The 15,234-nt window shown below is 41.2% G+C and overlaps 1 protein-coding gene across 1 annotated transcript in view; it reads right to left on the reverse strand.

The window, feature by feature from the left end:
* Nucleotides 1-15,234, reverse strand: part of OSBPL1A (oxysterol binding protein-like 1A) — a 29,677-nt gene that overhangs the window by 4,897 nt on the left and 9,546 nt on the right. Inside the window, exons 3-12 of the mRNA XM_009070465.1 lie at nucleotides 12,509-12,584; nucleotides 10,863-10,997; nucleotides 8,283-8,380; nucleotides 7,428-7,610; nucleotides 6,829-6,936; nucleotides 6,648-6,737; nucleotides 6,272-6,407; nucleotides 2,941-3,057; nucleotides 2,090-2,213; nucleotides 75-165 (exon numbers count right to left, since the gene is read on the reverse strand). Of these exons, the coding sequence (XP_009068713.1) occupies nucleotides 75-165; nucleotides 2,090-2,213; nucleotides 2,941-3,057; nucleotides 6,272-6,407; nucleotides 6,648-6,737; nucleotides 6,829-6,936; nucleotides 7,428-7,610; nucleotides 8,283-8,380; nucleotides 10,863-10,997; nucleotides 12,509-12,584 (1,158 nt within the window). The remainder of the gene's footprint in view (nucleotides 1-74; nucleotides 166-2,089; nucleotides 2,214-2,940; nucleotides 3,058-6,271; nucleotides 6,408-6,647; nucleotides 6,738-6,828; nucleotides 6,937-7,427; nucleotides 7,611-8,282; nucleotides 8,381-10,862; nucleotides 10,998-12,508; nucleotides 12,585-15,234) is intronic.

The raw sequence follows: 15,234 nt of genomic DNA on the forward strand, positions 1-15,234 counted from the left end.
AGACTGGCAGTTAACCTGAATGTTCAAAACCTTTACATAACTACACACACATAGAGGCAAGTAAGTGAACTCACCTTGTCTTCCAGTCTTCCTCCGACTTCGAACGATTTTTGCGGGCAGTCCTCTGCTTTTCTTCTAGCCTCTTCTTTTCTTCACTAGCCAGATCTTGAAGGAATAAAAATACAGAAATAAAACTAAAGATTATGTTAAAGCATAGTATAAGACAGTATATAAGATATCACTTCATCCGACCCAGCAAATAAATAAGGGAAGTAGTCAAAACTGTCTATTTAAAAAGCCTTCTACATAACACAGAATGTTACTGGTTTAGCCTAAGTGCAAAGCCAGCCCAGCTGTGGCACAGGATCAGCCAGCAGCATTCCAGTCTTTAAGACTGCTAAATGCATGTTTATCCATGGCCTGAAGACCCTGAAAATGTGTTTATATGAAGCAAATGTGAGCTAAGGGAGGTGGCAAAGAATTTATTTCAGCAGAGAAACTGATTAAGATATGCTGGATTTATTTCAGAAGTCTGTCTACCTGCTTCTTGCTGATGTTTGGGGTAAGTTGCTACTAGTGCCTAGTTCCTATCAACAGAGGTTTGGAATATTCATTTCCAAACCACAAAGAATTGTCTCTCTGCAGCATCCCTTAATTTTTTTGTTAATGCACTAAGGTAGCACAGGTCATGATCCCGAACAAGCAGAACGTCTGCTTCTGTTTGCCAGGGAGGATGGTCAGAAAACCTGACAAGTCAGACTAAGGAGCAAACTAGGTGAAAGGCTCACTCTTTCATACCTGAATCCTCAGAAAGCATTTCATACACGTCTCAAAAGAAGTAGTTGAAAGAATCAGTTCTGGAAGACTATCAGCTATTCCCAGTTACTCTGCCAGCTACTGACCCACTGTGTATTACTATCTGCTAGGCAAACTTTATGCCACTAGTATTGTTAAAGAATATGGTCTGTTGCCAACAGCACAGTTATTTGGACTTCAAGTTTAAACAGACTAATTACTGGGGATGCTCTGAACCAAGCATGTCCATCCTGCTGGCCACAAAGGAATTGTACAGACAGGAGAGAGTGGTTGTGGGAATTCACTCTGCTTTTTTAAAAGCCTCAAAGAAATGGTTATTGGCTTCTGAGGAAAAAAATCCAAAACAAAGCAGCACAATGGCACTGTACTGCACCATGACACTGGTTTGCATGCCTAGATCTCAGAGTCTTTAACAGTAGTAGTCACAGTCCTTGCCCTATTACACAGGTGAAACTGAGTCAGAGGTTTTGTGACTTAGCAAATCACTCAGGAATCCAGAGTAAGCAAAAGCTCCCACATTTTTAGTCTACAGAGCTGGTGATCCTGCTTTAATATGCAAACTGCCAAAGAAGAAGTACCTAAAGAGGGCCAGGGAAGGCTGTTAGACACCATATCAAAGTATTTAACATCAAGTCACATGTCAGAAGTCTAGAAGACACTTTTCACTCTGTGGCATCTACAGTAATCTCTATGAGGTTTCTAAAAAGCACACAATTTCTACTCAAGAAAAAGTCTCATAATGCATATCTAATTCACTATTCTAGGACAGCAGAAGTGTTCAGCTCCTAGTGAAGAATAATTCTGCATCAAATGTATTTTTTGGCACTGCAGGTACACTTAGAATGGTTAAGACTGCGTTTCTCAGAACTGGCACATCAAACACTCCTCCTGCATCAGGCTGGTGAAAACAGACAAACTGAAGAGTTCACAAATACTTCCTTAACACTGTGCTGATGTTATCAACACTGCCTTGGTTACCAGTCCAAAACACGGCACCAGATATGGGCTGCCGTGAAGAAAATTAGCTCCATCCCAACCATCCCCAGTACAGGTGGGTGACATCCCTCTCACCAGAAGCACACCACAAGCTGCAGAAGGCTGTGTTAAAGAGTCACTGCCTTCCAGCATGGAGGAGCTTATGGGTATGGGTATACATATATAAAACTTTTAAGTACGGGTAGCTACTTACTCTAATTGTTCATGTAACAACTTTTTTCCCAGTCCCTCAGTTTTAACAGAAAATAAAACCACATTTGCCAGTAACTGAAGTTACCTATTTCTCCATTTTCCATAGCTCTGATATCTGGTCGTAGCCGGCAGTCAGTTTTGGGAATGACACTCTCCATTTCTTTGTCCAACTCATTCAAAGCCATAGCAAAGCTGGTAAAATTATACATCTGAAATTCAGAGGCAAAGATAAAAGGTCACTTTACAATGTCTCTAGCTGCTAGTCTTAATACACAAGAAAACTCCTGTCTGAAAACGAACATCCAAGTGCTTTTTATCTAATCACTAAAGACAGGAATGCTCGAGATACCAGCAAACTGCACTGTCAGGCAGCGTGTCGGTGATCCTTGGTGTTTCTGTTTAAGCAGGCCAGCATCCAATTACTCAGTGCACTATTTCCCTCTTATCGTCTTTTTCCAGTCCTACTGGTATTTTACCTATCTCTGTAGAGAGATTTCCCCCTTGATTAACCCAGTGAGGGCATCTTTTCTTGTTCCTACTCTTTGTCTTCACAGTTGCACACACGCCTTTATATTCTGCCTACACACACCAAAGTATGCCATGCAGGCACAAATGTCTGTCCTAGGAAGTGTCTGTCCTCTAATAAAGCCCTTCAGAAGATTTCTCACAAGGCTGGTGCCTTAGTGCAGGAAACAGGGTGAGAGAAAAGCCCCCATACCACTAGCTACATGAAGCATCCCATTTTCCGGAGAAACTCACTAAGTGGCAGTTATCTCTACAGCCCCACATTGTAAAGTCAGGACTGTGGCAGGAAGGCTTGTTGGGAGGCAAATCCAGATTTGCTAATGACAAAGACAACAAATGGATTTGGCTTTGTGTTAAACATACAGAGTAACAGGATAGCACAGACTTTCAACAAGAAGCAGCAGAACTGACCTGTGCTGAATTTGGAGGTCTTGGAGTTATCTTCCATAGCAAAACACTTCCAGGAATAACATACACACTCTCAGAATCTGGCAATGGCATTTCATCAGACTCCTCAGTATTGCCCACCTAAAGGCAGCACACAAAGAAAAGAGGGGTTCTTTGGAGTCATAAACCATTTACACCCAACATCAGAACTTATTTGCTCGACCAAAAGTGAGTACTTTCATCAACAAAGAAACTTTTCTAGATGCTTTTCAAGGAGAATAACAGCATGAACATAGCACACATACTCCCAATTCCCTCCCAGTGAAAGACTACCAACAGTACTTTCTTGCATCAGTGTCTTTGTAGATTCAAGCATTAAGAAATGTCAATTTTTCCACGTCAGAGATGTCCTGTTTCCTCAAATACAAGCACTTTCATGTCTGATATTGAACTTCATTATCGCTTCATTAAAGGTAAAGAATAGAAGTCACATTCCTCATCTTTCCACATCAAAAAAATGCCAGCACATAATGCAGGCACTGCCCAGTTTGTGCACAACAGAAAGCCCTTCCTACTGCTCTTTGCTCAGAGGAACCTTCCGTTCCATTAACCACAACACTACTGAAATGGCAAACTCCAAACATGAAATGAAAATCCTAGATTAGCTGCTTCTTCTGTGAGGGCTGACACACACAGCCTGAGGCAGCTGCAGCCACAGCACTGTGAAATGGTCTGCCCAGAAAGGGAAAAACTCCATCCAGGGTTACTAGGGCACTGGAGAATTACTAGTGGTCACACTGTAGATGTGACCTGAACGAGCTGTGAACCATCACCCTTTTTACACACTGCTGTCATGAATTGTCATGACGCTGCTGTCATGAATTCCACCACACAAGCAGATGTTACAACACTGAACTAAAACCAAGCTGGACAATGAATGTAGCTCTTCTGGGAAAACCTCGTGTCACGATCACAGCTAAAAACAGCAGCACATTTCAGAGATCAGAGCTGAACTTAAAGGCAACTAATGCTTTAAATACTTCGGCTACATGTGAGCAGCTTTAATCCTGCGGCTAATAAGCTTTGCTCTCCAATGGTTGCATCAGATAATACAGACTGAAAACATCCAGTAGCCAAAATGGACTCAGTTGTCCTCTGAGATGATTCACGTGTTATGCCTCCAAGAGAATTAGAAGTAGTAGTAAGGATTCTGTTTTACCGTGGAACACTTCACTGTGCTTTTAATAATGAACAGGTTGCTAAGTAAGCAGAACAACATGCTGATCGGGTTCAGTCTCTCAGCTCGTAGGAAGACTTCTAGCTGACTACATCTGAACTCTGCTGGCAACTGTCAGTATGTCCTTTAAAGGACACTGACTGATCCTTCAGAAACTGGGAATTTGAAACAGAATGTATCAGAAAGTTATCCTTTCATCAAAACAAAGATACCCTGATACCAGACTGTTAAACTCCAAGCCAACTTCTATAGAACAGCTACAATACACACTGCAATTTGTGCCTTTTGGATACATAATCTCAAAAGTGGCGTTAAGAATTAGAGAGCTAGGTAAAATGTGGATTTTCATATGCCCCTGTCAAGTGATCCGTATTTCATGCTCAGTGCTACTCAACCTTTCAGTATATTGCCGGGAGGGTATTAACAGACTTGCCAAAGCAAAGAGCAAAGCAAGAGCTCTGGTGTCTGTCAATGAGACGTGTGTGAGGGCAGTTGCTGTTGCCTTACATTATGCTCCTCCATGTATTTGCAGTGAAAATTCTGCTTCAGCTTGATTAAAGAGACTCTGGTTCATTCAAAGCAGAATCATCCTGGTCTAACCTCAGGTCTACTATAACCCATCTGATGTTGCATGCACCTTTGCATACACGAAGGCTTGTCTAGTTCCCTGCAGAATTATTTTCCCCCAAGTTTAAATCCTGTAAAAATCAAAGGGATAGGAAAATCTGGAGCAAGCTGCAAAAAGACTCACATCCAAGGAGGTTCCCTAAAGGGATACAGAAGTAATTCTTTAGTAGCAATGCAGTACACAAAGGAATAGCTGGAAAACAACTACATAAATCTAAAAGTTCTAATCAGATTAAGTTTGAAAAGCCATGTGCTTTTGTGCCTGAATGCATCCTTCACTGCCATGAAGAGACAAACCACATCCAGACATTATACATAAGACTTGGCTTACCTAGATGCTCAAAAAAAAATAGAAAATATCAGCTCCTTAGACACAGGAGGGCAGTGGGAATGCATATTCAACGAAGACTACCTCATTCATACCTAGCATTACAAAGCTTTGTTTTCTACACAGAAATACCTCTGTTAAATGAGTACAAAAAGCATGTTTTTCTAGAGTCAGAGCTACCTTGCAGCTTGGGCTTTATGCAAGATGATGCTTCATTTGGAAGTGAAAAGCAACAATCATCTTAAGTATTGGTGGAAAATGCAAAGCAGGAGCTCAACAAAGACACAGGATGTATTTCTCTTTGCTCCTTTACCCTAGAGCTCGTGGGGTCAGACTGGCAGGCAAAGCAGCAATCCCAGTGCTTTAGAACTCTCCTGATGACAAGCACTGGAGCAACCTCAGATACAGCAACAATCTGAACCTGCACAGGAACAACTGCTTTCAGAGTTCTCCATCTCTTATTTTCCTTAAGTATAAAAACTACCAACACCCAAACCAACAAAAAAACCTGGCTGCTGTTACCAAAGAGAACAAATCCCTGTTTTAAGCTACTATGTGAGTGACTATTCCTCATTGAGCTCTATGTTGTCACCATCACCATTCAACCTAAAGAAAAAATGTACTGCTGACCAGAAATCTGGAAGATTTAAGAATACGGGTGTTTGTCCAGAGGGGGAAGGAAAAAAAAAAAAAGCAATTGTTGAAGGAGAACAAAAAAAAGCAAGTATTCCTACAGCTGTGAAAATTTAATAGAAAGCAATATAAAATTTCCTATAAAAGCTGGAAAATACGATCTTCTGTCAGGATGAGAAACTAGTCTATCCTGCCTCTAGGAGTCCCTATCCTCCTATTAGAGTAAAAATGTTAGAACACTTGATTGGAACCATAGTCCAACTAATGGATATATTATTTCATCCATGTAACCTGGGAAGAAGAGGCATGCAATGAACTAGACAGTGTTTAGATCACACCCAAGGTCTGGGAAGTTTGAATACAAATCCTTAAGAGAGAAAGCATTTTATCCTTTAATGCTGGTACTCATCCAATCCATTTTGTATCCTAGCAGGGAAGAGAGGATAAGGGAAAAGAAATCTTAATGCTCTTAAATGCTACTAAAATATTTAGCTGTCTTATCATGCTTTTGAGATCCCACCTCTTTATGCCATTAGTACCTGTTTACTGCTTTTCTTCTCTTCTGCATTTTTCTTGTCATTTTTTTTGTAAGCTTCAAATGTAGCTGGGTCAACACTGTACAGACACTCAGTCCACTTCCCATACAGCGCACAAAGTTTCTTTTTGCTGTCAAAAAAACCCAGACCAAGTTTATAAAGGAGCTTAAAGAGATTTGATTCATCATTTCAGACAAAAACATTTGAAAGGAGGACTTCTGAGAGCAACTCTTAAACTCCACTATTGGTGTTGTATTTGTGACCTTACTGCTGCAGGTTCATGTCCTTGACAGACTGTTAAAAGCTGTTCTACATCTCCCATCAGAAACAAGGGCAGCCACTTGTTTCCTACTAGGAATGAAGCTGTTACCTTTTGTCCTGAATGTAGCCTTCAACTTTGTGCAACTCCTTCCCAAAGAGGCCACAGGGCTTGAAGCTTAGTACACATTTCTCACCAGTTCTAAAGGCAGAAGGAGAGAGCACTAATTACTTCCAAATGCTTTTCCTTTTCAAACTTGCAGAGAGTAAGAGCACTCGCACTCTTAACTTACTTATGGTTAGTTATTTCCACGTTTCCATACTGCTCAATCCAGAGTTTGCCCACAATAATGTTATGCACACAGCACGTAGGATTTGTCCATGTGTAGGCTTCATTGTGTCTAAGGGAGAAGAGTAAAAATTAAAATACTGTACCTTTGCACTGCACATCACTCCTGTGATCTATCAATCATTCCAAGTCTTGAAATGGACATGGACAAGTCAGGAAACTCAAGAAGTTTATTAACCTATTGATGCTTATTTTATCAATTCCTTAAAACAGTCACTTCATTGCAGTCACTGTTAGCACTGAAAGACATGAGGAAAGCCAACAGGTCTCAAGCACGATAGCCTGAGCAGGACTGAAATCCAGGCACTTGCAGGACATATAGGCACAAGCCCCAACTGCTGCTACTATTAGCACGTAGTATATATGGGGAAACAATGGTAGTTCTTTTTGCCTTCTCATCCCCTCCTCCCCACAAGGTGATCTGCCATCAGACCTTAGGATGTGGAAGCTAGACATGTTTGCCCCTAAGCCACCAGACTCTAACGCACACTAATCATCAAGGATGAGGCACTGTGCACGTGCAATCATTGCTGATCAACTTACTCAAGGAGCTCCAACGTCATTGTGCCTTTTGGTTCTGCCTCCACGCTCTTGCCCCAGAACTTGAGTTTAGGGTAAATTGATCCATGAAAGACAAAATCATTATTTAAGCCTTCAGCATAGAAAGCACTGATGGGTGGATGATGGCTAACTTGCTCTGAGAGAAGTCTAAATCCAAGATCGTCTCTGCAAAATAAACATAACCAATACTATTTATCTCTGTATCAAGTGTAGTGAAGTTGCAGTTCTTTTCCATGAGGTGAGACAGATAGTTGGACCCATGCATAGTTGCTGTACTCAGTGCAACAGTGAATTACAAACTGAGGCTAAACCAAAAAGATGAACTAATACATAGAACATCCTTGTTCTAAGTAACTGAGGCCTTAATATAAAAAGGATACAAGAACTCTCAAGTCTGATGAGTCAATATATTTACTTTTGATAATGACTTTTCTTACATTTTCACATAAGCACAGGCCAAAACCTCATCTGGAAAAAAAAAATCTGCCTTAGGTGGCAGCTGCACACTAACAGACCCACTCTGCCTTTATGTATTTTGAACACTCAGATCATGAATATTATAATTCCAACACCTCCCTTATATACTATGAACATCTTTTCATTCAGAAAAAAGATTTTTTTGTAAACAAAACTTGCTTTTAAACCTGGCAAATTTTATTTGCCTGCTCTGAATTGAAAAGTTAAGTAGTTGCCCTTCACTGGAAGGTGCATTGGCGAACACCAACATGCACTGCAAGCACCTGCAGCAGCCAATACAAGCTGAAGTACCTGCAAGCCACCTGACAAATCTAATGAAACATCTATTACACAGAACACAGTGCAGCTCCTGTTCATTACCTTATCAGTTCATAGGTCTCTCCAAGCAACGGGTTGAATGGCTTCCCTGTACGTTCCCACTGCGAGGCTACAGCAGACACAGCAAATGCAGCAACACACTACTCAGAAGAGTAAGAGTACACAGTTAATCAACAGCAGTCATGGTATTACACAATATCAAAACATTTTCCTAGAGACGTGTCCTGGTTTCTGCTGGGATAGAGTTAATTTTCTTCCTATTAGCTGGTACAGTGCTGTGTTTTTGATTCAGAATCCCTGCCCCATCCCACAAGGGAGCAGGGTGAGCAAGTGGCTGTGTGGTATGGTTTAACCTGACAGGTAGCTAAATGACAGTACTGGACCTGCACAAATGTCTGCCACATGGGTCACGTGCACCTGACGCCATCTGTATCTCTGAATAACTGCTTGTTGTCCAGGCGATCATAAATCACCTCCAGCATGGCTAATTCCCTCAGGTACTGGGTACCTTTCTCCAAGGTGTTCCACTTGCCTGGGTGACACATAACATCTTTCTTGATGGGATACCTTTCCTTCACACCTAATATGAATCACCTCCAGCAGCTGAGGACTGTGTCCCTTTTCCAATCACTTTGCCAATACCACCTGCCCTAGAAAAGGATCCAAGCCATTTGGCTTCCTTACCCTCTAATTCCAGACGACTGGCCTTGCTATTCCAACATCAGAGCAGCCAGGTGACCTTATGCTCACTTACATGACAGCTGAAATCTTTTTGTGTATCTCACAGCTCACTCAGGGATAAGGTTCAGGTGGTTACTGCCTCATTTATTAATTCTTCATCTTCCCCCTCCCTGATCAGCAGCTACCTCTCTTCTTCCTCTTGTCCTCAAGGTGGCCCTGCAGTAGTCTGTCTCATCCACTTCCTTCTCCTGCTCCCTCTCAGAGACAGCTCCTTCCTCCCTTAGTAAATGAGTTGACTTTCACTTCCCATGTTTCCTCTTGTGTACAGGGATGACTGATACCGGCACAGGTCAGTTCTTTGGCTCAGCCGCAGTGCCTGTCACAGGGGTTGGAGTAGCCACAGTGCCTGTCATTTTGTTGTCAGATCCAGAGGCCTTCTCTGCCCCTTACGGGTACTGAATAGCATTGAACGAGGCTTGGTAGGCACCTTGCCCTCTGTAGTGCCAGGGTGACAGCATGGTTTTTCCAAATATTTTACCAGTTTTTCAGGATTCTGCACTTGGTTAGGGGTGAAATTCCAAAATGTTGGAGGTGCCCAGTATCCTAGGCACCTACCCATATTATCTCACACATCCAGCCTCAGGACAGATCTCTGGATGGTATGCTTAAATAGCTGTTTAACCATAAACAAAACCTGAAACACATATAGGAGACATAGCGAAAGGAACACGCTGCTTTGAACATCCCAAGGATATTCGAAATTCCCAGGTGCTACTGTAATTAGCCTGGAGGAGAAGGGGATAATGGAGGAAGGTATGTTCCCCATGGATTGGCTCTCTGAGGGGAAAAGGCAAGGTGTAAGTATGAATAGTTCCAAATACATGGCTCCCAAAGTATGGAGATGACAGTGATGCTGAGTACAGATACCAGCTCAGACTCACCACCAGCAATTCTATCATATTACAAGGCAGTGTTACAAAGCACAACAAAATCATAACCTCAACTCAGCCCCAAGAGGTGATAAACAGCGTAAAAAGGAACATCCAAGTAAGATGTTGCATAACGCGACTCTGAGAACGTGCGCAACAACTCTGAGAGCAAATAACTCAACATTGCAACCAGCGACTATTAAATACAATGCAATGAATGCCTATAATCCATTTAACACACTCTGACTAAATCTGTCATTATCTCAGCCCTTTGGGCTCTGCTCCTTGTAGGGCATCAAAAAGGACTATGGTAGTTTAACCCATCAGGTAGCTGAACACCACACAGCCACTCACTCACCCCTCCCAGTCCAGTCCAAGTGGGAAGGGGGAAAGAACTGGGGTGGTGGGGAGGGAAGAAAGTGAAATTAGTGGGCTGAGATAATGATACTTTTCCGTCCTATTAAACTCAAGGGGGAAAAATATTAAAATTATCAAAACAAGTAATGCCCAGTGGAATGGCTAATGGCTCACCACCCATCAACTAATGCCCAGTCAGTTCCTGAGCAGCAACCCCCTGACCAGCTTTCTCCTTAGTTTATGTACTAGGCATGACAGCATATGGTATGGGGTATCCCTTTGGTCAGTCGGGGTCAGATGTCCCAGCTGTGTTCCCTCCCAGGTCCTTGTGCCCCATCAGCCTCTTTGCTGGTGAGACAGTAGGAGGAACAGCAAAGTCTTTGACTTAGCATAAACACAGCTTAGGCACAACTGAAATATGAGTGTGTTATCAACATTATTCTCATTCTAAATCCAAAATATAGCATTGTATACTAGGAAGAATACCAACTGTACCACAACAGAATCCAGGACAATAAGCAAAACTGGTTGATCAAAAAGAGAATCAGACATGCAGCAAATTACAGGAGTTCCTCTTATAGTGAGACTACAAAGAAAAAAGATCTCAAGACATTCACCAAGAGCTCACACAAACCACCACACCCAACCTACCTACCTGCATTCGCTCAGTTGTGCTGGAGAGTGAGCTGGCTTTGTGGATGAGGTATGTATGCTCCATGTACTCCGTAAGTCGCTGCAGAAAGCTCAGGGGCTCGTTGAATATAACCGGCATTGTGATCTTCGACAGCTCCTGATACACAAATGAAATTTGTGTTAGAAGTCCAATCATTAGATACACTGTCCTGCAGTAACCCAAGTGTAAGTGGCTTATTACAAAAATAAATGATGCTCTTAGCACTAATGCAATGTGCTTGATCTGGCTCCACTAATGCTGGAAGGACAAAAGCCTATACATCCCTTAAGAGCTCACTAAGCAGAGCTGTGCTGGCCTTAAGACTACTTTTATAACAAAAAGAAAATCCAACATGAAACAAAAAACTTCTTGTCAACAAATGCGTTAGGAAGGTGAGATGAAACAACGGAATGAAGTATTGAGCACCCTTTTTAAAGACTAAGTTATTTACTGGTCTTTAAATAGATATAGGCCATCTAATTACTTAAACATATTATCTTTTTTTGGAGGCAGGTGAGAGGGAAGATGAGAAAGGACAGGGAAACATGGCAGCAGAAGAGTCACAACAGGGATTCTGCATTCTGAAGAAAAAAGGGGATTTTTGTAACAGGAATAAAAATTTTTAAAAGTCCTACAGTTTGGATGCTGTTTATTCTCTTTTCCAAGTTTTAAAATGCATGCCCTATGAAGGCATAAGATAGCAATGGCTTAAACTGCCAACAGTAGCAAATTAAAAGCATATAGTATGGCTGCTGAGCATGTGCAGCATCTGCACCAACAACTTTGGCAGACACTTCAGTACAAGCCACTACAAGCCGTGCTGTCCCTCCCCCCACCTGCAACTCCTGTGCAGCAATTCCGGCAGAGCAGAATTCTGACCTTTATGGAACATTTTTCCTGCACACACCTTATGCAAGACAGGCTCTCAGTAAGTTCTTTGTATTTTAAGGCTCTAACACTTTTCCACTAAAGCCACTGTGAGAAGCCTCAGATGCTTCACAGCAACTCCGGAGCCTTGCTGCTGCTGCAGGCATCCCCCGGCATTTCCACATGTCACTGCTTGGTGCTGCTCCTGACTTACACCGCGGGGAGGAGGAGAAAACAACAGCGACTAAACACACATTCCCTTCTGTAGGCTACTGTTACAGAGGTTTATCAGCAGCAAGTACTTTTAGCCTATTGTAGGAGTTAATGAAGAGAACTCTTCTCAGTTCACCCTTAGCTGGAAGCAGATTAGGTGCCAACCAGCTAACTCTGATCTGGCCACCATCTGGAGAGCAACACCATGGAGAGAGGGAAGACACAGATACTACAGGAAAGGGAGAAGAGCAAAACGAAAGTAGCTCGATTTTTTTTGTTTGGTTTTGTTTTTATCACAGTCCAATTAAAAAAAAAACCACCCTATCATAAAGTACTTTAAGGGTTAAAGTCAAGAGGAAATGCTTTTACTGAAGGAGTATTGCTCTGCCCAAGTCTTACCTTTTTGAGTTGTAAAGCAAATAAAGAATAACCAGCAAGTTAAAAACAAAACCAAACCAAACCAAAACCCCCTCTTCTCCCAAAAAAGTTTTCATTTGGGCCTCATATGAAACAATCACATCTTTTATCATAGCTTTCCAATTACCTACCATTCCAATGCATTTTCTTAAGATACTCCAGATACTGAAGTCATTTCGGGAAAACATTGGAGATGGCAAGCTTGTTCTGTGGAAAGGAACAGGAAAAAGAGCAGAAGTAAGAAAAGTGTCTCATTACTAACCATGATTAAGAAACCCAAATGCTAATTTTTGAAGTAACCGTTTCCCAATTTTTAAGCTTAAATCCAAGGGGAATGACAGTGCTGCTTTGAAGCACTTGAACTGTTTTACCTGCACAGAAACACAAATTTCCCCAAAACCAGAACCATTAGTTTTGCATAAGAGCAGAGAAAGCAAATGTCTACATCAGTTACCAGAACAGTGTTTTCACAATGACACTGTTAAGGTATTGAGTTGCATCTTTGTGAGAAAATGTAGCTTCTTTCTGAACAGGTACATAAGTACATTCACTATGTCTGAACAGACCTGAGCGTTACACAGTGGGGTTATTTTGGGCTTTTTGCTAGTCACCTTTATACTGACAACGAAGGGCCATGACATTTATTGCCTATATTAAAATCAGCCCTCAGGAACAACAGAAAAAGCAGCATCATTAACAAATGAAAACAGCAGCCTGTTCTACATGTGGCTGACATCCTGAAACAAGTCTCAAGCATACTTAAGACCAACATTTAGGCTGTATAACACTGTGTAGATTTCTCAGCTTTATGAGAGATCAGGCACAGATTTTGTTCAGTTTTCTTACTGTTACCGACGAGCTCAGCTATTAATTCAATTTATAAAATGAATAAATATTGGTCACAGTCCTTTGTCCACAATAACACTAAAATTCATGTTTGGATCATGCAGCTATTACCAGTAAGAAAATGTCACAATTTTTCAATTCTTATCAATAGATAATTCTTATCAATAGATAAAAATTACCCAGAGCTCACTCAAGCTGCAGGAACTATTAAGGTTTCAAAGTTTAGGTAACTCTAAATGACCCTGTCACCATCCTAACCAAGGTGGTCTTGTCTCCCCTCAAAGCAGCTAAATCAGTATCTTTTTTAGAGACTGTGAACACTCCATTTTTTTGATAAACAGAAACACTGCCAAGGGAAAAAAATAATATTCAGACTAAATTGTTTGTTTCAGTATCCCTACCTGCTGTATTGCCTTTCAAACTAACCTGCTACTGAAACACTTTTATCAGGGCTGATGCTTCAGTTTTCAGAAAGAACAAAACCAAAATATGCTCCTTAAAATACAACAAGCCTCATACAAGCAAAAAACTTATCATATGTCTGAACTCCTCACGGTACCAAACTACTGTGTTAGCAGGTAGCTAACAGCCCAACACTGACATGTTTTACACAGCTCTCATGCAGAGGATGAACAGGAAGGAGGATTTATTTTAACTGGCCATCATTCATTCCCTATTTTGATTTTTCACTGATACAAAAATACTTTGTCAAAGACAGCATGTTGAATAATATTAAGCATAAAATACTTCTCTGGCTGCTTTGATAGAAATGTCCAGGAGAGGACAGTGTCTACCAAGTATTCATTCTTATCTGCATTTGTAGTGTTTACCTGTTTTTCCTGTGTATTCTTTAATGAAGGCAGTTAGCAGAGTGGATATTTGTGTTTAATTAAGCCCTTCTGCATGTAAAACACGCTTGTGTACCTCTAGTTTGCTGAAGTAAACACAGGGACTGCTTTCCTTACAAAAAACTTACATTTTCATTAAAGTTAATCTGTCCCTTTGTTCAATTTGTTTAATTACTTCAAAGCTGGCATTCAGTTTCAGCCACTCATACGTATTTATTACCTGTATCGGCCAAACCTGCTGTGGGAGTCAATTATTTCCTCCATCTAACACACACATACTGAAGAAACAAAGCAGTGTTAAGCCACCAAGAAAGATCCCCGGGACAAGTGAGGGCGTGGAAAAATGACACGCAGCCAAGACTTGAGGCCTACTAACCTTGACACACTCCCTGTGATTAAAGGAGAGGTTTGTGAATGCAAAAATTTCCTTCCAGATGTCAATTTTAGAAACAACTCAGGAAGTTAATTTTAGCTTTAAGGGACAAAAACATCTGGTGGAATTTCTATGCAGTAGAACAGATAAGATGTATTTAGGGTCATTCACTTAACTTGTCCAAAGTGTCATCTACTGTAGATCAACTACTACAGGAGTCTTGTGGGGAAGGAGACATATGGTGTGAAAAACGTTTGTTTAGCTTGTTCTTCATGCAAACCTGAGCAAATAGCTTCCTGGCTCCCAAACAGCCGAACACCAACATGATTGTACTCTGAAAGGCTCCTGATGTGGGGGCCAAAGGGTGAGCTGACTACAAACTCAGAAGTAAGAGGGAAGCAGCAGTGACAAGTGGATGTTAAATGCTCACAGTTATTACAGAACACTTTTATGTAACAGATATTTTGGGGTTTTGTTTTTTTCCTTGGACTTTTTGGGGGGTTGGGTATTCTTCGCTGTTTTCTTTGTTATTGGCTGGGGGGGTTTTTTAAGTTTAGCTCAGATTAAAAAACTGCCTCTTAAAAAGAAGTGATTTGAATGCTACCAGATTATTTAATGTACTATTCTCCTATCTCTCACATTCTCTCCTAAAAAGTTTTCAAAAATTAAGACCACTCTCAAAACACACTGTGAACAATCAGTAGGATGCAAACTACATTTTTAAAAAAACCAAACAGAATAAACCAGCAAACTGTATGTGGCACTGCCTTTACCTATCTATATATGTACT

The sequence above is a fragment of the Acanthisitta chloris genome, unplaced genomic scaffold, assembly GCF_000695815.1.
Source record: "Acanthisitta chloris isolate BGI_N310 unplaced genomic scaffold, ASM69581v1 scaffold5922, whole genome shotgun sequence".
NCBI lineage: Eukaryota > Metazoa > Chordata > Aves > Passeriformes > Acanthisittidae > Acanthisitta > Acanthisitta chloris.